At 34.2% G+C, this 23,152-nt stretch overlaps 1 protein-coding gene across 1 annotated transcript in view; it reads right to left on the minus strand.

The window, feature by feature from the left end:
• Window positions 1-23,152, minus strand: part of LOC134262489 (uncharacterized) — a 118,230-nt gene that overhangs the window by 43,798 nt on the left and 51,280 nt on the right. The window contains exons 8-11 of the mRNA XM_062744886.1: window positions 13,664-13,897; window positions 12,980-13,195; window positions 12,569-12,626; window positions 7,992-8,105 (exon numbers count right to left, since the gene is read on the minus strand). Coding sequence (XP_062600870.1) covers window positions 7,992-8,105; window positions 12,569-12,626; window positions 12,980-13,195; window positions 13,664-13,897 — 622 coding nt within the window. The remainder of the gene's footprint in view (window positions 1-7,991; window positions 8,106-12,568; window positions 12,627-12,979; window positions 13,196-13,663; window positions 13,898-23,152) is intronic.

The following is a 23,152-nucleotide window of genomic DNA, read 5'->3' on the forward strand; positions in this document are numbered from 1 at the left end:
TAGCTCTATAGATAAGTATGTGGTTACTGTTTATGTATCCTTAAAATCAATAAGGTTAAGTGAATCAATATCTGAAAGAGTTCATAATTATAAGGGTTAAGTAAGTCAAACAATAAAAAATTATTTGTTTGATGTACTCTGACCAACCTGTCAAAATCACCCTTACACAATAATTTTTTTCAGCACTTATAATTTTTTTTCTCGTTTCCATAGAATAATTTCTATAGGATGCTTCTTGATTGAAATTTTCATGGCAGATCTAGGGGTGAGTGTGTGTTTCCCTGTACATTGCAGAGTTATTAAATGTACATACTAAACAAAGCAGTACAATTCTCTGTCATCCTTGGACTTTCAGTAAGACGTGGTATTCTCGGCACTAGTGTCTTTCAAGTGGCGAATACATTTTCATTGGTTAAGAAATTAATAACATCATATCACAGGGGCCTGTAACATACTGTATTTGATTTTACGTAATCACTATATGTATACAAAAAGAGAAAGGGAAACAATGTCAGCCTGAATTTACACAGGGTCGATCTCGGAAATGAATCGTGTTTTCAATAAAATACCTTGCAGTTAGTGAAATAACGTCTGGGATCATTCAGTAATAATCACTCTTTAATAAAAATACCATCGCGGTCATTTAAGAATCGTGTAAGTCGTGTTTTGCAGATCCGATATCCTGTCATGCAAGTGATGTAGTTTAAGTCGTCCACTAAATTCGCTAAACATTGCATCCAATATTTAACGCGAGATGTGATTGGTCAAAGGTGCTTTTCTAGAACAGATCTGACCAATCACGCTCCGTCTTTTACCAATCATGGGTTTTTCCAAAATGTCGTCTGTTCTGGGCTCGAGCCTCTCTGTGAACGAAAAAAGCTACCGTATTTATTCAAATCGGAGATGTTGTACCTTTTAATTGCAATTAACAAAAGAAAAAGATGATTTTCGTGAACGCTGGATCTTTACTTTGTGTTTTCCATCCCTGGAAAGACTTCAGAACTGGAGAAAATGTGCGAATTTTGCCTCGTTTTAGTGGACGACTTAAAGTACATCGACTCGCACAACGGGATATCGAGTTAGTATTACCCAACTTAAACGCTATAAAAAGTAACAAGGTTTCTGTTTTATTAAAGAATATTTATTGTAGTATGATTTCTAGTTATAATTTAATTGGCTACATTCTTTTTCCTATGAAATACGAAATATTTCCGAGATCGACCCTGTGTAAATTTGGGCTGACGTTGTTTCCCTTTCCTTTTTTGTATATATAGTGATTATGTAAAATCAAAAACAGTATGTTACCAGCCCCTGTGCATCATATGTATAATTGTATATTAAAATGAGCTGAGAAATGGTACATGCATTTTATATGAACATGGTCTAGTTTTTAAAAAAATCTTTCTGTTGCTCTGTGCCTAAAATAAAAACATTTAATCAAGACATCCAAGATGGTTCAATTTGACTTGTACTGGAGTTTAGGCAGTTCAATTATACTTCTTCAAAACTGTATTCTAAGCAAATAAAAAAAAAATGAATTTTTTTTCCAGCTTTTTATCATGCTACATGACACAGCATAAAGTCCTAACTCATAAGTTTGGGAAGGACTCTTCATTCATTTGGGGGAAAATGGTTTGATATGAATTTTGCATGCTGGTCCAATACATTATCTGGCTTTTTGGAACTGTGTTGCACAGTGCATATCGATGTTAAAATAGATAAATGTGTTGGTGTATATATTATTAAGCTCAATATGATATCAAAAACTATTAGGTCTATGCATCTGTCCATGTGTCTTTCTGTCTGTCTGTAACACTTTCAAGAACCTAGCCTTTGAGCTTTTGCATTGAAATTTTACACAGCAACTCTCTGTGGCCTGAGGGATACCCCTATTGATTTTGTGGTGAAAGGGTCAAAGTAATTATGCAATAAATTCTGTATGTTTAAAAATTGATTTGATTTTGAGAAAAAAAACACTGTCATAACTTTTATGAGACATTATTAATAATTTTTCATTCAAATAAAAAGTCACAATCTTGACATGAATTCATGAAATCTAAATTGAAACTGGTTATCTTTATTTTTAATGATTAATGCATGATTAAACCATGCATGAACAATCTTAAATTATATAACAAGAGACCCATGGGCCACATCGCTCACCTGAGCACTATGGCTAGGAAAAAGTACAAATTGGTTTATTATTGAAAAGTTTAAATCCAAAAGTAGACTAATGACCAATCATGGCTTTGCTTTTCTTGAGAAGAAGATTTTTAAAAAATTTTCCCATATATGTCTATGTAAAACTTTGGTCGGCCATTGTGGCCCCACCCTATCCCCGGGGTCATGATTTGAACAAACTTGAATCTACACTATCTGAGGATGCTTCCATATAAATATGATTAATTATGGCTTTGTTATTCTTGAGAAGAAGATTTTTAAAGAATTTTCCTATATATGTCTATATAAAACTTTGGTCGGCCATTGTGGCCCCGCCCTACCCCCGGGGGTCATGATTTGAACAAACTTGAATCTACACTACCTGAGGATGCTTCCATATAAATATGATCAATTATAACTTTGCTATTCTTGAGAAGATTTTTAAAGAATTTTCCTATATATTTCTATGTAAAACTTTGGTCGGCATGATTTGAACAAACTTGAATCTACACTACCTGAGGATGCTTCCATATAAATATGATCAATTCTGGCTTTGCTATTCTTGAGAAGAAGATTTTTAAAGAATTTTCCTATATATGTCTATGTAAAACTTTGGTCGGCCATTGTGGCCCCGCCCTATCCCCGGGGGTCATGATTTGAACAAACTTGAATCTACACTACCTGAGGATGCTTCCATATAAATATGATTAATTATGGCTTTGTTATTCTTGAGAAGAAGATTTTTAAAGAATTTTCCTATATATGTCTATGTAAAGCTTTGGTCGGCCATTGTGGCCCCGCCCTACCCCCGGGGGTCATGATTTGAACAAACAGATCTACACTACCTGAGAATGCTTCCATATAAATATGATCAATTTTGGCTTCGCTATTCTTGAGAAGACGATTTTTAAAGAATTTTCCTATACCGTAAATCTGGAAATTTTTGCTGTAGATAAGTTTTTACCAAATTTGCGAGTTCATTGCATACGCAAAAATATTTTTCTTAACAAGAGATGTTTGTAAAACACTTGTGCCCCCCCTCACCCCAAATTGGATTTTTCCTAAGTCCAAAAGGGCATAACTCTGTCTAAAATGTTGAATCGTACCCAAAACAGAACTTGACTAAGATATTCAGCTGAAAAATCTGATTACTAAATTTATTTCATTATGTGCAACCTCTGCAAAGAATATGAATGGAAACTGCAAATAAGTGGAATTTTTCCAAGTCCAAAAGGGCATAACTCTGACAAAAAAGGTGCGATCGAACCCAAAACAGAACTTGACCTAGATATTCAGCTGAAAAATCTGTATACTAAATTTATTTCATTATGTGCAACCTCTGCAAAGAATATGAATGGAAACTGCAAATAAGTGGAATTTTTCCAAGTCCAAGGGGCATAACTCTGACAAAAAAGGTGCGATCGAACACAAAACAGAACTTGACCTAGATATTCAGCTGATATATCTGTATACTAAATTTCATTTCAATATGTGCAACCTCTGCAAAGAAAATGAACGGAAACTGCAAATAAGTGGAATTTTTCTAAGTCCAAGGGGCACAACTCTGTCAAAAATGGTGTGATCAAACCCAAAACAGAACTTGACCTAGATATTCAGCTTATAAATCTGTATACTAAATTTCATTTCAATTTGTGCAACCCCTGTGAAGAAAATGAACGGAAACTGCAAATAAGTGGAATTTTTCTAAGTCCAAGGGGCATAACTCTGTCAAAAATGGTGTGATTGTACCCAAAACAGAACTTGACCTAGATATTTACCTGATAAACCTGTATACCAAATTTCATTTCAGTATGTGCAACGGTTGTGAAGAAAATGAACGGAAACTAAATGGACCGACAGACCGACCGACCGACAGACAGGAGCAAAGCAATATGCCCTCCCTTCTTCGAAGGGGGGCATAAAAATAAATTACCAATAAGGAAATGTAAACAAAGCAGTGGCAATTCGCAAAATTTTGAAACTTAAAAAATTAATCAACACCATTTTGACCCGAATTCGCAAAATAAAATCGACGTAAAAATTTCCAGATTTACGGTATATTTTTATGTAAAACTTTGGTCGGCCATTCAGTGGCCTCGTCCTACCCCCGGAGGTCAAGATTTGAACAAATTTGAATATACACTACCTGAGGATGTTTCCCCATAAGTTTCATCTTTCCTGGCACAGTGGTTCTTTAGAAGAAGATTTTAAAACATACCACCAAATTTTCATTAATTCCCAATTATCTCCCCTTGAATGAGGGTGTGGCCCTTCATTTGAACAAACTTGAATCCCCTTCACCCAAGGATGCTTTGTGACAAGTTTGGTTGAAATTGGCCCAGCAGTTCTTGAGAAGAAGTTGAAAATGTGAAAAGTTTACAGACAGACGGACGCCGGACAAAGTGTGATCAGAAAAGCTCACTTGAGCCTTCGGCTCAGGTGAGCTAATTATAACATTGTAAGCACTCGCCTTAACAAACAGAGTTGAATTTGTCTGATTGAAATTTTATCCTTTTCCTTATTCCTTTTTATATCACCCACTATGATCTCATAGGCATTCCTATTTATCATATTATACAATCATGTATTCCCTTCTTTGTTACTGTCATATTGAGATTTGTGGGTTTAAGTCCAACCACCATTAGAGTTATACATAAAACAAGAGGCCCATGGGACATTGCTCACCTGAGCAATGTAGCTAGGAAAAAAGCATAAATCAGTATATTATTGAAAAGATTAAACCCAAAAGTGGTCCCAACCAATCCTTAAAAGGGAGAGGGTATGACTTGAACAAACTTGAATCTACAATAACTAAGGATGCTTGCATACTTCTTTGACTACCTGTGGTTTTATTGTCCTTTATTTTATTTTTGTTGCTTTATTTAGCGTTTGTATTATCTCAAAAGCGGTTGAGAGTAAAAACTATATTTTTACTCATAACTTTAAAATGGCGACTATGGGGTTGACTTCCTGCCTTGAACAGGATAACATTAGCCGGCAATTGCTCTTTGAGCAATAAGCCCAGCTAAAAAACGACCTGATTGTCGATGTCTTTTATTTATCTTGTACTCGAGACAATCTTCCCATGCCATCTTTGTTGTACTTTTGGTTTAACGAATCATCTAAATTTAAAGGGTGAAATGAACCCAAACGGACCCAAATGACGACCCAAATGGACTTAGTTGGCGACCCAATTGGACTAAATTATGATAAAATAGTAATAAATTAATTATTTACAGTGATGTAGCATCGTTTTTGAAAGTGTGTGTGTGTGTGGGGGGGGGGGGGGGGGGGGGGGGGGGGAGGGGAGGAATCGGCCTTTCAATGGACATTTTCAGTAGTAAAAAGTTATCTCTGGAAAATATTGGGGGGGGGGGGCACCCCCTATTGCTACGTACCTGATTTACTCAAAAAGATTAAAACTATGTGAAACTTTCGGATTGGTAAACTCTTATATTTTAAAATAATTCATTTAGAATTCATTATTTCAGTGTCCATGTAATGAAAAAAATACTGTACACATTTTTCTATAGAATATTTTGAATGTTTGTAATAAACATAAAACACATTCAGCAGCATTTATTTTATTTATTCTGAATATTCAACAATATTTATAATTAAATGCAAAAATAAATAATTTTTTTTTAAATGTCTAGATGCATTCTAGTTTTGAAATAAAGTCTACAGAAGTCCATTTGGGTCGCCATTTGGGTCCATTTGGGTCGTCATTTGAGTCCATTTGGGTCGCCATTTGGGTTCATTTGGGTCCATTTGGGTAAATTGACATGCCGAAATTTAAACTCTCTTTCGATCACGCATTCCAGAAATAACTGAACATCATATTTTTTATGCCTTTTATTTGCAAAGTAATGTACCTTTCTTTTCACGGTAAGTGAAATAGAAGTCACGCATTTTTGATAGAATAAGCGTAGGGCGAGTTTGACGTAATAATGTCACTGACAACTGAAGAATAATGTCATATAGCGTTATTTCACCTGGTATGGATAATTACCTTAAGCAAAATTGTTCATCCCAAATCATTAATTGATATCTAAACCGTACAATTCAACAAATGCAACCGCTGAAATTCACAAATATACAAAGAACAAAACCATAAAATGTGGCAGGGGTCAGCCAACATTTTGTGATTTTCTATAGTAAATCGAAAAGTCATTTATTTCAAAGCTTTTGTTTACTATGAGCGTAACTTTGTACAAACTTGTGCCAATGACAAAAGACATACAATACATTTATAAAACTTGTGTGCAAGTAGGAAATTTGTACACAATTAGGCTGGTACTTAGAATTTTAAAAATGTACAAAAAGTACAATGGTTTTCCTACAGCAAGTGAGAGCTATTTACTGTATGACCCATGTTGAACTTACGTGTGGAATAAATTATTTAAAAATACTCATAGTCACATGAGTTCTACCCAGGTAAACATTCCTCAAAGGTATTCATTAAAAAAACTTCGGCAGGTTTTGCATAATTTAGTCAAAGTTGTGCCGCTTAGAAACATTTGTATGTATTTGTTTTTAAGAACACAGGAGGGTAAAGAAAGTTTATAGAAGTGTCAAACATTTTCAACATTCATGTAAGACAGTGAAAAGGTATTGAAAGCCACCTAAACACTCATTTTTAATTTCAAATTCAATGAAACTATTATTGTATTTTTTTTCAAATGCAAGAGTACCAATTTCTTAGTTTGATCATTTTGGCTACAGGCAACTACACAACTTCATTCGATTTTTTAAAACAGATTTGGCGCAAAAAGTAACATTCCGCAAAGGCCCCTGTCTATGATCCACCATCAGATTGTTCAATTTTCAATTTAAATATCTCTTCCCCTTGATTTACATAAACGAAACTCAGACAGTTCATTACAACTTTTCTGGATTCAGGATATCCATGGGCATTTAAAAATATTTAATTGTTTCAAATCCATGCTGATTTAGGTGATGATTAACATGCTTTTTCATTAGAAATATCCACTTATATCTAACTATTGCCAAAAGAGAACTATTTCATAAATTAATATATTCTAAAGTGAAATGGCACATAAAAAGGGCCCATTAAGTATTGCTTAAGTGCACTTGTCCTTTAATTCAACAACAGTTTTATATTTTTTTTATTGGAACACTTACGTACTCGAAACAATTTATCGCTTCGTACTTTTTTTTTATGAAAATGGCAAACAAAAACACGTTAAAAGTATGAACAATGTTTTGGTTTGTCATGCTTAAATATTCTGATTCTCACGCTGGAGAAAGCATACCACATTTAAAAAATAAAAGAAAAATTTAGATATGACATGATGACAATTTCTAAATTTCTTACAAAGTTATTTTTAAGAAAGGAAGAATCTGTCGACGACTGTCTTTTACTTGAGAAAAATGTCGATCTCTAACACTAAAAACTAAGACAAAGGACTCAGCAGGGAACTACAGTATATAAACAGTAAACATTATATCTGACATGAAATGATCAGATATGGTATTTAGGTTTAAGTTTAATGAATAAAATACACGATTTTCCAGTTCACTTCAAACTTTAACATGAAATTGACAGTAATGCAATATATTGCAATTAATAGTTATCGCAATATGCCATCAAATATTGCAATATATTGCACATTAAGTTTTCTGGCGATATTCACCCCTAAAATGTTTCCTCTGTCATGAATATTAATTGCTACGGATTGATTTCAAACTGAGGAATCACGAATAAAAGATGACGCAAATATAAGTAGTTGGTTTTGCAGTATTTTGTTCCAGACAGACTGACACATACACTAACAGACTTCATGCAGTATAATTTCTGTGAAACTTACCCACAGTAAAGCCGATTTTTAGTAAACATCCCCATCTCCACTCAGACATTGAGGGTAATAAATCGACCAATACAGACTGAAAAGAGCTTGTCAGAAATTCACTGGGGTGTTTTTCTGTAAAATACAAACCATATATGAATTTAAGACTTTTTTCTTACCTCATAATACCCTATAACTGGTTTTTAATGCGGGTGCAAATTTTTGCGATTTGATCCTGAAATAGGTATATTCATTTTTTGCGATTTTAATTTTTGCGATTTCACTTTGACAATAAAGTCTATTTTTATTGAATTTTATTACTAGACATTTCAACAATAAAGTCTATTTTTATTTTTTATTGAACAAACAAAAGCAATTTAAAATACAGGTGACTCTCGATGGCTTGAACTCCGATCTCTCGAAGTGAACCTCTGGTCCCGTTTTTTTCCTCTATAATATAACAAAGCAAATTTACTAATGATCTCTCGAACTTCTATCTCTCGAAATTCTCTATCTCTCGAACCAAAACTGGGTCCCGTTACACCTATTTCATTGAATTTTACTCTTTATCTCTTGAAGTTTTGATTGCGTGTGCATACACGCCAATCAAGCGTAAAATAGACGCAGTCTGGACTTATCTGGAAACAATGAAGGCCTTGAGCTGTTAATTGGGTGTTTACATAGATGACACTACACCTGTGGGTCGTCCGTGTGTTGAATAATTAATGGGTTATTATTCACAGGGTAAATTAGAAACAAAGTCACAATTATTTTGAATTGAAACCAAGACGATAATTCTTTGAAATTAATATAATAGAAGTTCGTTTCAGTAAGTTCCCATAGACTATGAACTTTCATTTATGATTATAAAGAGTTTATATAATCCCAGTAGGGCAAATATTACACAAGAAATTCTTTTCTCAAGGACAGAATACCGATTAAGAAAAATCTGGTAAACACTGGTGAAGGACCCGATCAAGCCGCGGAATGCATTCGGGTTTCATATAAATAAATCATGAAATATAATGTAGGAACAAATAAATATTGAATCTTTAGGAATTCGTTTTATTTATTCGGAAAACAATCATTGTTGCTGATATCAAGTAAATTACCTGTAAAATACGATTGAAAACGTGCAATGGCATTATTTACATATACTTCCGGTATCTGTAAAAGTAGAACTTCGATGATCGAAACTGAAAATTCCAGATTTTATTCACATATTTTTTGCGATTGAATTTTTTGCGATAAAGACTTGATCGCAGAATTTCGCAAAAAATAGCACCCCATAGAAAAATCCAGTTATACGGTATAACCAATTTTAATGCAATATGCAAGCTGTATTATGATGCACATGTGTCAGACACTTTGTATCTGTTTTTTTTATAATAAAAACAATGGACCAAGACCAGTTTTACACCATCACTTAAGCCAGTTAGGGTCAAGATCTAGTAATTATTAGTTACATAGTCTTTTAGTGACAGGGTATGGGATGATACCTGGTTAGTAAGTTTCATACCTGGCGAGTGAATTTACCCCACTGATGTAATATTTACATTTTATCTGTAGTTTATAAATGGTTTTCTCTGCTAAATGCTTCATCAAGCTTATACTGTGCTTATTATGACGTCACGTTTGTGTTTGTGACGTAATTCATCGACCGGGTATAGATTTACAACTGACCGGGTATAAGTAATCCACCGCCTTCACGTGACAGACTTCAACCAATCGTAAGCCAGGATTTCATGGAAAAATTGACAGAGGTGGGGTAATAAAATACCTTTGGACATGCTTTTTGGTGCCAGATCAACTATAAAGACATAATCACTTTCCACCTTTTTCCCGTACTTAAGAACTAAATAAAGTTAACCTAATTTTACTACTTCAAATCTAAGAATGCTAAAAGTAGCAGATGTTTAACAAGTAACAGTAAACATATTTAAGTCTACGGTATATTCAAAATGACAGAATATGGTATAAATAATTGAGTTTTGGGTACATGAATACTTGTTGACATCCGTATACTTTCTATATATGTATACTTAAAGATATATATTCCGTATTAGTGTTTTATTTTTAAAAAATAAATATATGTGGTGTCTCATCAAGTTATATAAGTTATATAAGTTATATACTTTCTGCAAATAAGACAATTCTACTCCATCCCTTTTAAAAGTTATGAAATATTATTTTGTTAAAATTATTTTCTCTCCGAGTCGGATATTAAACCACCTCTTATTGAAATATTCATGATCACGTGGTCTCGCATGCTCACAGCAAACAATGGTCCAATCTCGTGAATGAGCCGAAAAGCATGATGGTCTACTACGTTTTTACTACAAACACGTGGGTTAGGGAAATTTAGGATGCAATTTCAAATGACGGCTGGAAAGTCAATTTACAATTTTTTGAAACGTGTCTGAGAAAAATTGGAAGAATAGGTACTAATTGAGAATTCCCATGCTCACATTAACAAACAAATTCAGTTTTTCTTGTTAAAAAGCGCTCACAAATACCGCTCATAAAGTCTCCACAAGTAAATAAGACTCCAGTTTTTAAACTCAATATTCGTAAATTTGCCATGTAACTGGTTGAATTAGTTGTTGCTAAGTTATTACTACATTAAGAAATTTAAAGTTTATGCATTTATAAAAAAGACTTAAGTTTCACATTTTTTTTAAATAGGAACAGGACCTTTAGCTGAAAAAATTCCTGTCAATGAATTTTTTTCGTATTTTTTATATTTCTAATTTAATATGTACTTAACATTTTAAAATGGTCCTGTCATGGGATTTCTTGACTTATTTAAAAGATATCGCCCCACAAATACCGCCCTGTTTAGAGTTTGTATGGAGTTTAGATACTTCATGTTTACGGGCCCATAACGGAGTCCATAATGCGAATTTTTACGCACAAGCGATAAATATGAAAGGTAACACTATATACTCAAATACTTCACATTATTCATAGTGTTTAAATTATCTGAAAGCAATTGTTTTAGTTTTATATAGTATTTGTTTGGGATAATATCTGCATTTTTCAAGGCAGCTTCAACGACAAAATCCTCATTTGAAAAAAATTCTGTCAATAAATATTTCTAAATTTACGATTGAATGTCAGTCCTTCATCATAATTATTTACTGCATATATATCACAAGGTGAAGCTTACCTCAATATCGCACAGGACATTGTTGAATTAGACGTATGCATGATAAAAACGCTTCGCGTTTGTATTTTCTGAGTGCGGGAAATCAATTGTGACGTCACTCGAATATATGAACATTCAGAATTATCTAAATAGAGAGAATCTCTGCTACTAAACACGAAAAAATATTAATTAAAAAAAATCTGCTTCAGAAATTTATCACGATACATTGACTCTGACCTGTTTATTATGAAATAAAACCGATCATGACAGGTGTGTGTACTTGCATGATCTCACTGCACTGAGAATTCAAACACTACGTCTATGACGTCAGACTGCAGGGTAAAGAGAAACAAATGTGTGGATTGGGCAACTTCACAATATCATAATGATGGCAAAATCTTTAAAAAATTTATTGATAATAATTTCTAAAATTAAATGTTTAGAAAACAATTTTAGAATTTAGAATAAAAAAAATACACAAGAACTGTTGATTTTAACAACGTTTAACATGTATATCATCACCAATTATGACGTGATATGTCTTTTTAGTCATGTGACATGTGTCCTGTCTCCCCTTGAAATTGTCTCTAGTATATTAATTCTCATGTGCATTGATCGTAGAAAGTGCATTGAGTAGCATACTGTATGTTTTGAAGTTGTACACATTGTAACCATTGTCAATACGTGAGCACACCTTAGAGTTGGTTGCTTTTTGTACCGAGGAATAAATAGTCACATGAAATTGTCTTTTCACTAACAGTGCAGCACGGGGAAACTGTAAACAAACGGACCTGTACAATGGAGTGGGGAAAATCTAATTTTTATCATTGCTAATCATTTGACAATGTATGCAAATGTGAGCATGGGATTAGTAGATAATAATGTACATAATGCATTAAGCATGTTAATGCTTGGGAAAATGCATCACGTCTCTCCGAGAGTGATTTAAAAAACTAGCCTTTTCGAAAAACACATGTAGTATTTTATGTAGTAACCCATAAATGCATTAAATGCAACTCATTGAGCTGATTGGTCAATTTGTCAGTCATGTTCAGGTGGTTCCTCACTGAACAGACATCACAAAAAATAGTTTCCTCAATCAGCAGAGCGAGCGTTCGCGAACGCTCGCCAAAATTCCTTATACCTCCAATAGTAATTTTGGCGAGCGCTCGCAAACGTTCGCTCTGCTGAACAGGCCTCTGATGATTCTCGCGATGCTTTCCTGCGCACATGTGCAGATCCAGCATATACGCAGTTCTTTATAAATATGCATGAGAATATCGTGTTCTTTTCCCGACCAGTACTTTGTTAATACCAAATAATATTTCGTCCAATTTGCAAGAATGCTTCATTTTTGATAGCTTATCATACTTCAGAAATTTTTGTTTGGTTTCAGCTGTGAAAAAATACTGTTTAACACAGCACACATATCTTTAATATAAAGAATTACCTTCCCTGGATTGAAATAACTGAGAATGCTTTCTTCTACGTTCAGTGGCCTTGAATTGCTGGCAAAAAAAATCATTAAAATACATAAATCTACATTTAACTAGATACTACTGAGATGGTGACAACCTCAAAGGCCTCCACTTTTACTACAGTGGAAGACAAATCAGCTTAATACCTTCAGTTGTATGTATCTGGATATATTGTCAAAATTTCAAATGACGCACAAAATTCAATGAAGACAGAGAAATTCAAGCAACAATAAAAGAATATATCCATACTTTCTTTAGAAAGTGCAGGTGTAATGATCATGTCATGAATAATTAACAATCAGAAAATTCTACCAACTTCAAGCAACAATTTCTCTGAGTCGTTGAATAATGGAGCTCAAAGTTTTATCAAAGTGAAGTCTTACTTGGATACAGACGTCCTCAAATAAAACAAGTTTAACATCTGTTATGTTTGTGTCTTTGTTGCACTCCTCATAACACTCTACTGTGTGGTATATCGTTTCTGCTACAAGCTGGTATGGATACCCCAGGTTTCCTGTTCCTAGTGATGGAAATGCTATAGTTTTGCATCTTAGCTCATCAGCCTTTGCCAAACAGTTCCAAATCATCAGTTTTAGAACCTAAAAAAAAATAAAATGGATGAACATTTTTGTTTTTCAATACATGAGCAATTTCAAAATCATCCACATCTAATAATCTGTGCAGGCAGGAATCTAGAGTTAGTGTGGTTAGTTCTTTTGTATGAATGTGATTTCTCCACACGAGAAAGAGATGAAAAACAAAATATTTTAAATTTATATGAAAACTTCAATAAACATGTGATTTTGATATTACTTTCATATGAATTCTACATGAAGAGCATATCACATAAATATCCACAAAGAAAAATTCACATAAAAGTTACCAAAAAAAATATGTGAATATTATACACAATTATTCACATGAAATTTGCATAAAAATATAATTTTTTTCATGAAATTCTTATATTTTTCAAATAAAAAGATAATAAGTATCATGTGAGCCCTTTCACCCTGTGCTAAAACAAACATATTGAATTGTTAAATATTTGGAATGAAAGAAATTATTACCTTTAGAGAGAAATTTCCGTGTGGGGTCCAGAGAAACAGAGCACTATGGAAGATGTGTCTGCAATTCAATGTACCAACCCGAGATACTGCAACTTCAGCAAATTTAATTCCATTTGGATATTTCTTTTGAATATCTTCCTGTATTACTTTCCCCCCCTTATTTAATATTGAAGACGAAATTGCTCCCTGACTCAAATCCAGATCTCTTCTACATGTATTAACAAGAACTTCAACCTGTGTATAAAAAAAATGAAACCAAAGTTCAACATTCTCAGTATCTGTTCCAACTTCGTCATTAACATGGGCTTGCACCCCAGAACAAAGGGTAACTTTTGTTAAAAAGAGGCCCTTGGGCCACATCATTCACCTGGACACTGTGGCTAGGAAAATCAGAAACCTGAGGATGATTCTAACCCTTACAGAAAAAACTAATAGAAACTTATAAGTGTTTTATAATCCACTTATTAGCAATTTATAAGTCACTTATAAATTTTGAAATTTACTTACAAGTGTACTATAAGTCAAAGTAAGTATAAGTGAGGAACAGATTTCGTTAATACTTCACTTATAAGTAAAGATGAGCTACATATCAGTGAATATTTCACTTACACCTCACTTATAAGTGAAGATCAGTATGGTATGAGCAAGTATAAGTGTGGACTTAGAATTTTTACCATATACTAGACTTCTCTCAAGGAGCATTATGGGTATTCAAGGTAGCCAATCAGAAAGTTTGTCTCTGCAGAGATCAGCAACAAGAATTTGAAACCAAGTTTGTGTCTGTGAAAGGGTGTTAGAGATTTTAGATTTATTTTGAGTATGCCTTCACATCAGGTACAACAACACCGTGTATATGCCAACATGCGGGGTGTATACTATGTTGTGCGCGGGGTGTATGCTTCCGAAGCGAGAGAAAAGGGGTCAATGTAGGTTCTTTGTCCATTTTCTCAACTTACGGATATTTTTCGCCAGAAAGCATGTGCCTACAGAAGGAAGCATTATCTAAGGAGTAAATGGATATCTATGAATTCACTGTAGACTTTAGTTTTCTCAAACACCTCAACACAATTCCGAGGATCGGAGAAAGATTGGCGTTACACTGTGTTTATGATCAAATATTAGAAGAAAGCTTTGCTTTATCATCGCTTTTATATTATTGTTAAATGCATGTTTACTATATAAACTTTTGTACAAATTGTCTGTAAATAAAACAGTTCGTATATAAAGATATTGACGAAAAATCAATGTTGTGTCCGGGGTGTATGCAACATGTTGCACGCGGGGTGTATACCCCTCTCTTTACTCTCATTTTCTGAAATATCATTAAAAAATTTCTTAACAATTGACTTTTGTGACAGTTATATTTATTTTTTAAATTATTCACCAGTTTTGTAATAGCACAACTTTCAGGTTCATGAATTCGATTAACAGGGAAAAAAATGATACATGTTCATCGCACTTTTGGCGTTGCATGCACATGGAAGTAAATGTACAGGGTGCTTTGTTTAACTGTTTAATGTGATGAACAACAATTCATTTCTTCGATTTAAAGACACCTTATTCAGATCATTAGGCGCGGATCCAGGAATTGAAGTTAGAGGGGCGCCAAAAGTAGGCAGGGGGTCTGGGGGCCGCTTTGAGGCCCCAGTGGGTCCAGGGCGAAGCTCTGATGGGGGTGCAGGGGGCAAAGCCCCCGGAAGCTCCTGGATTCTAGAAATTTTTTAGGGTAAAAATGGGGTCTACCAAGTATACATATTTAAATTTTCTAGACGAAACTGTGATTTACATTAATTTTGACAATTTTAGGGGGGGGGGGGGCGCGCCGGTTGCACCCCCCCTTAAATCCGCCACTGATCATTCCTTAATAAATGCTTCACTCATGCATCATTTTGAACATTTAACATTTTCTCATAATTTCTGTTTAACCTTTTTCATTATTTATTAAATGATACTGCATACGGAGTGTATGTATATCTCAGTTGATTCGATACGCAAGAGCATGCTCTACGTATGAACAATTTCTAAAACGAGGTAAATTATTGACAAGCAAATTGACGAAACAAGAATATCAGCAGTCTTGTTTAAAGTCATCATTTCGTAAGTTCTATGGTCGATCCAATGACCTTGTCAACAAATACAGTTTATCATTGAGTCAAATGCTGACTGACGTTTTTCATACCAATTGTTAGTCCATTATTTATACACTGAATTGACGACGGATTTTCCCGTTATTTCACGATCATGACAATGAGCACACGGCGGGTGTGACCGGTCAGCAGGGGATGCTCACTCCTCCTTGGCACCTGATCCCACCTCTGATGTTTTGGGGGTCCGTGTTTGCTCTGCTCTTGTTTTGTAATGTTTACTTTGAGATTGAATACTGTTTGTTATCTCCACACCCCTTTTATTGAAAATACTTAGCTTTTTGTAATGTCATAAACACCGCAAAATTTTTTTCCTTCATGTAGTATTTATATGCTGTGTACTTTGCCCCCAGGAGCTCACATTTGGCAGTTAACTATTTGTTTTAAATTGAGGCATTGTATTGTACTGAGTACATATTTTTTTAGGAATGGGGGGGGGGGGGGGGGGGGGGGGGGGGGGGTGTTTGTGTCTTAGGTCATTTGGGGTGGGGGGGGGGTAACTTGACTACGTGTATATACAATAATAAATTAGAGGAGGGGTGAACATTAATTGATATTAATTACACGTCAACGTAAAATTGTAATTGTACCCATAACAGTTTTTTTTTTTCAATTGTGCATGCCCTCAGAAAATTGTCGTTCCTTATCACAAATGTGCATTTTTATAGCTGGCTTTACATGTTTATTGTGATCTGTAAAATATGAAATCTTTTCAGATAAGGACAATTGAGTCCACATATTGCAAAAATTGAAAGGAAAATTAATTAAATATATCATACAAACACGTAGTATAACCCCCTTTTTGTTCCAGACACAACTTTTCACTACAGAAAATGTTCATCAAAAGTCAAGTTGCCTCCCCCTTTTTCTGTAGCAGAATAGTCAGACAATGATTATGTAGTATGTTTAAGTAAAAAATGGAGAATTGTTAATGAAAAAAGATGGGACCTTCAACCCCATCTGAAATAGGAGTTTTGAGTTACGATAACCCCCCTTTTTTTATAGCTAGTCAACTTATGTCAAGGTTTTTTTTTCAGGAATCCCCCCCCCCTTAAAAAAAGATTCTACATCACTGCCATAAATGCTTAAAATTACATGTATTGATAACATAAGATTTGCTTAAACAAAAAAGAGATTTATGCATAATACACCATTCATGTAGTTTTTCTATTATTTTTAACAGGCGAAATATTTAGATTAAAATGATCCGAAGAAAGGACAAAGTGTCCTCAATGCAGGGAGGGGGGAGGGCCCCTTTGGAGAGATTTTATATTTATGATTACGTAGATTTAGACCATTGCGCCATCTATGCATTAATTCAGATAACAATCGCTCCTAGCGTCTATTATGATTGAATATGATAGTTTGTTTTTAATTTTTTTTATTCTTTTGATTTTTTTAAATTTAGTTAATTTGTTTTACACTTCAGTAAGTTTATGGACTTTACCTTTTGGTTTGGCATGAGTATTAAGGTCTTTTATCAACACTACCTGTCGCTAATGAACCTGTGTAAATAATATTTCCACAGATACTTCGCAGTAACAATCCTAAGAAAAATATGGGGTATACACCCTGCGTACAACATGTTGCATACACCCCAGACACAACATTGATTTTTCGTCAATATCTTTATATACGAACGGTTTTATTACCAGACAATTTGTACAAACGTTTATATAGTAAACATGTATGTGACAATAATATAAAAGTGATGATAAAGCAAAGCTTTCTTCTGATATTTGATCATAACCAGAAGTCTCTGTCGAGACTGAAGCTCTACTGGTTTGTACTTATGGCAAAGGAAGAGAAAAGTACTTAAGCAGTTGGGAATTGAAACTTTTCAACAGCAATACATAGAATAATGATCCTTGATAAAGTCTCTTTATGTTCCTAGTGTAGTCTACTTGTGTGCCAAGTTATATTGAAATCAGACCAAAACTGTAGGAGAAGTAGCATTTTGAAACAATTTTATAGACATTTTTATTTTTAGTAACCACGGCAACACCATTACTGGAAATCAAAAACCGATACACACAATTATGGATCTTAGTGTAGTCTACTTGTGTGACAAGTTATATTGAAATCAGACCAAAACTGTAGGAGGAGTAGCATTTTGAAACAATTTTACAGAAATTTCTATTTTAAGTAACCAAGACAACACCGTTCAAGGAAATCAAAAACCAGTAAAACTATTTATGTATCTTAATGCAGTCTACTTGTGTGCCAAGTTATATTGAAATCAGACCAAAACTGTAGGAGGAGTAGCATTTAGAAACAATTTTACAGAAATTTCTATTTCTAGTAACCACGACAACACCGTTCAAGGAAATCAAAAACCGATATACAGAATTATGTATCTTGGTGTAGTCTACTTGTGTGCCAAGTTATATTGAAATCAGACCAAAACTGTAGTAGGAGTAGCATTTTGAAAGAATTTCACAGAAATTTCTATTTTTAGTAACCACGACAACACCGTTCAAGGAAATCAAAAACCGATATACAGAATTATGTATCTTGGTGTCGTCTACTTGTGTGCCAAGTTAGTAACCATGGCAACACCATTTATCGAAATCAAAAACCGATATACAGAATTATGTATCTTAGTGTAGTCTACTTGTGTGCCAAGTTATATTGAAATCAGAACAAAACTGTAGGAGGAGTAGCATTTTGAAAAATTGTTTACAGACAGACAGACAGACGGATGGACGCCGGACGCATTACTATCGCATAAGCTCTTCTGGTCTCTGACCAGTAGAGCTAAAAACAGTGTAGCGTCAATCTTTCTCCGATCCTCGGAATTGTGTTGAGGTGTTTGATAAAACTAGAAGGTTTCCAGTGGATTCATAGGTATCCATATACTCCTTAGATAATGCTTTCTTCCGTAGGCATATGCTTTCTGGCGAAAAATATCTATAAGTTGAGAAAATGGACAAAGAACCTACATTGACCCCTTTCTCTCGCTTCGGAAGCATACACCCCGCACACAACATAGTATACACCCCGCATGTTGGGATATACACGGTGAACAAGTAGGTTCTATTTACATCATCTCTCTATTTTAACTTCCTTTGCATGAAATTTTGAATCAATTGACTCAGTTGCTTTTAGATTTCATAAATTTGAAGAAGCCTCAAGGTCATTAAATCTTGTTGCCTTTTTGTTCAACATTCTTGTTTGTAAACTGAATTAATATGTTAAGTTTGCATCATCAAAGAATTGCCATATGAAAGGGATTTTTTTTCATAAAACTTTTACTTGATTATTTCATCTAAAGTGCAGATACATGTGTATATGTAAAACATAGCTTTGAACATATCATGCAACCCCTGCATGGTTGGAAGTTCTGTTCTAATTTAAGATCTTACTGGTAGTGTTGTACTTCACTTATAAGTGACTTATAGATGACTTATAGATGACTAATACTTGATAAAGTATGAAGGGTTAATGCTTGACTTATAAGTCACTTATAGTCACTTATAAGTGACTATACTTGCATAAAGCATAAGTGGCTAATACTGGCTTATAAGTCACTTATAGGTAAAGCACCTCATTTGCATATAAAATCCTAATGCATAACATATTAGTCACTTATAAGATAAATGTATCAGTGAAGTGTAAGTCCAGAATAAACAACTTATAAGTAAAAGAATAAATCACTTATAAGTCATGCACTTATCAGAAATTTCTGTAAGGGAAACATATAAATACAGTGAAATATCAGTATCTCGAAGTTGAGGGGACCTGGACACGACTTCGAGATATCCGGGGGTTCGAGATATCCGAAGTTATCTTTCAAAGTCGAATCAACGATGTCCCATTTTTTCGTATATCTTCATGCGTAACAGTAACACTATCCTGTATTACAAAACATGCAGTCTTTATGGTAAAGTCTCAGGCATATTCGCAATAAATATTAACAAAAACAATGCTGTTGTTTTCTTTATCGTGTATAATTGTAAAACAATTTAATATGCATGCCTTATTGCATATTCAGCGAATTTACATTTTCCAGGCCATGCTTACGTGGTCAAACGGGATGTATCATTAGCGTTGTAGTTGAAGAACCTTCTCCGTAAGAAAAGAAAAAGACGAATTTTTTAAAAACATAATGTGATGAAATTTAGTGCAAAATGTTTTTAAAAAAAATAATCAGTATTCAAACTGTGTACTTGATATTAATAGCTTACATGTATAGCATTACGAAGTACTAGTCTACTATTAGGAACACATAGTTTACGAAACTAACAATGCAAATGGCGGTCAAGGTTATCTATTTATACGCAGATAAACATGAATGTAATCAATCACTGTGCATTATGCACTGCAACTTAACTGTTTAAGTCTATTGTGAAATATATTTTTGTTTTATGAATTTAGGAATTTAATTATACAGAGCATATTATTAAATGCAATATCGGTAATTTAATTTCTGAGTTGCTGTGAAGTGGTTTGTTTTATCGGTCGTAGACTACACCAAACACCCAAGCTGTCAAACCAATTAACCTGTCACAGATACCCGACATCAACATGAGCTTGGGATTAATTAAGATTCCCCAAGTTTGAAGGTGTTAATTAATAGCCACTGGCGAGAGTGTGTGAAGTCACGACGCCAGGTGTGTTCAGTAGACCGAAAAATTCACTGCACTTCGAGATAAGCCAGGTAAAAAAGGGCTTGGGACTTTGAATATACTTCGACATAAGCGGGGTATTCGAGATTACCGTGTTCGAGATATCAGGTGTTTTTTAAATCATATATAGAGAGAAAACGGCCGGGACCGGCGATCGACTTCGACATAAGCGGGGTATTCGAGATATCCCATGTTCGAGATACTGATATTTACCTGTATGACCAATCATGGCTTTGCTGTTCTTGAGTAGGAAATATTTAAAGACCCAATTTTTTACTGTACGGTTACCTGAGGAGGGGCAGTGATCGAAGTAACAGTGATGTTATTTACCTGGAGACCCCCAATATCCAAGATGTTAAAAATCTATATACACATAGCATTACATAGGAAGTCTGTGTTTGGTAATCAGGGTCAACATTACATGTTTTGTGTCTAGTTTTGAGTGAAACATTTTTTTCATGTGTTGACAAAATTTTATCGTTCCAAAGATTTCTTTTCAGAATCGATCACTATAATTAATTATCTTTACATTTTCATTCCAAATATAGAAAGACACTGAAGAAAATTGAGCATTAATTCTGACATAAATTTCTGTAAAACATTGTGCAAATAATTGTAGCCATTGTACAAATAAAACATCTTTTGTAAACTATGATGTTAATAAGTGGTGAATATCTTTTCTTATATCCCATTTCCTAAAAAATAATTTTAATCAGTGGACTTCCAATTACGATAAAATAGAGCCGGTGTCACATAATCTATTGAACCCCACGATATTTTGAACCCGGGTTCAAAATATCGCTGCGAAATATTGAACCCCCCCTATAAAATATTGAACCCGGGGTTCAAAATATTATGGCCATAAAATATTGAGTCCCCCTGCTCTTTTAATATAAGAGGGGGGAGGTCAAAATATTATGGCCATAAAATATTGAGTCCCCCATCCATTTCATTTTACAGGGAGGGGGGTTCAAAATATTATGGCCATAAAATACTGAGTTCCCCTGCCCTTTTAATTTATGAGGGAGGGGGTTCGAAATATTATGGCCATAAAATATTGAGTCCCCCTGCCCTTTTAATTTAAGAGGGAGGGGGGTTCAAAATATTATGACCATAAAATATTGAACCCCCTGTCCTTTTAATTTAAGAGGGAGGGGTTCAAAATATTATGGCCATAAAATATTGAGTCCCCTGCCCTTTTAATTTTACAGGGAGGGGGTTCAAAATATTATGGCCATAAAATATTGAGTCCCCTGCCCTTTTAATTTTACAGGGAGGGGGTTCAATATTTAATGGCCATAAAATATTGAGTCCTCTGCCCTTTTAATTTTACAGGGAGGGGGTTCAATATTTAATGGCCATAATATTTTGAACCCCCTCCATGTGAAATTAAAAGGGCAGGGGACTCGATATATTATGGCCATAATATTTTGAACCCCCTACCTCTTAAATAAAAAAGGTAGGGGTTCTATATTTTATAAGGGGGTTCAATATATCGCAGCGAAAAAGTGAACCTGGGTTCAAAATATTATGCGATATTTTGAACCTGGGTTCAATATATCGCGGTATTAAAACATTATGCTACACCGGTATCTGTGGACGGTACACTTTATTTATTATACAGGTTTTGTAGACGATAATGCTTACAAGTAACAAACAGCAGTGAAGATTGAAAAGAAATATTTTATGATGTCAATGTTTAATAATCTACTTTCAATTATTTTTTGAAATAAAATTCAAACATATTGAAGTTTTTTAACCCACATGTATACAAGGTGGGTACATGAAAGAATTTGGCGCACGACAAGGCAATTGTCTTTAACATGCAAACTCAGATTATCAGGTAGCACAGGTAGCTGATCTGTCAATCAAATCAGAAGCTATTGTTTTTTTAATGATTGACAAGTGGTAAATTATTGATCTTGAATCAGGTAGATTTTGGGGGCGTTAACGTAAAATTGGGTATTTAAAGATTTTTCCCTATATATTCATCTGTAAAACTTTGATCATCCCTTGTGGCCCCTCCTTCCCCCCAAGGTTCATGATTTGAACAAACTTGAATTTACACTACCTGAGATGATCCGTACAATGACCAATCATAACTTTGCTGTTATGGAGAAGGTTTTTTTCCTATATATTCCTATGTAAAACTTTGATTGTCCATTGTGGCCCTGCTCTACCCCCCCCCCCCTTGGGGTCAAGATTCAAATAAACTTTTTGAAAGGATTTTTAAAAGATGCCAATAATTTTTCACTTACTGTAAACCAAGCATTATCCGCGTCATCTTATATTAGAGATTCGTCAGTTTAAAATCAATCCGCAATGATTAAATTCATGAATAAGAAAACATTTTCTACAAAAACGAAGCCAAATAAATGGTTTGCGGCGATTAATATTAAAAACTAAAGAAGATCACAAAACTCGCAAATATTTTTCACATGTGAATAAAAGTTAATTTACAGTATTCTTAATTATATTAGGATTTGATCACGTGACCAACTAAACGTTCATTTCCCAGATAACTTTTTAACATTGTTGTTTATTTCTTAATTAATTGTGTCTGAAAATGGATAATTTACAAGGTACATGTAAGTTTGTAATCAGTGTTGTGGTGAAACCTGGAGGATGAATTTCACTGGATATCAGTTGAGTGTGTTAAACACTTGATGTGGTCAGAACTAAAAAATTGAAAGGTGTGATAAACATACAGGACCCCC

This window comes from Saccostrea cucullata, unplaced genomic scaffold (assembly GCF_032062105.1).
Source record: "Saccostrea cucullata isolate Sc308-1 unplaced genomic scaffold, CSIRO_AGI_Scuc_v1 ctg385, whole genome shotgun sequence".
NCBI classification, from domain to species: domain Eukaryota; kingdom Metazoa; phylum Mollusca; class Bivalvia; order Ostreida; family Ostreidae; genus Saccostrea; species Saccostrea cuccullata.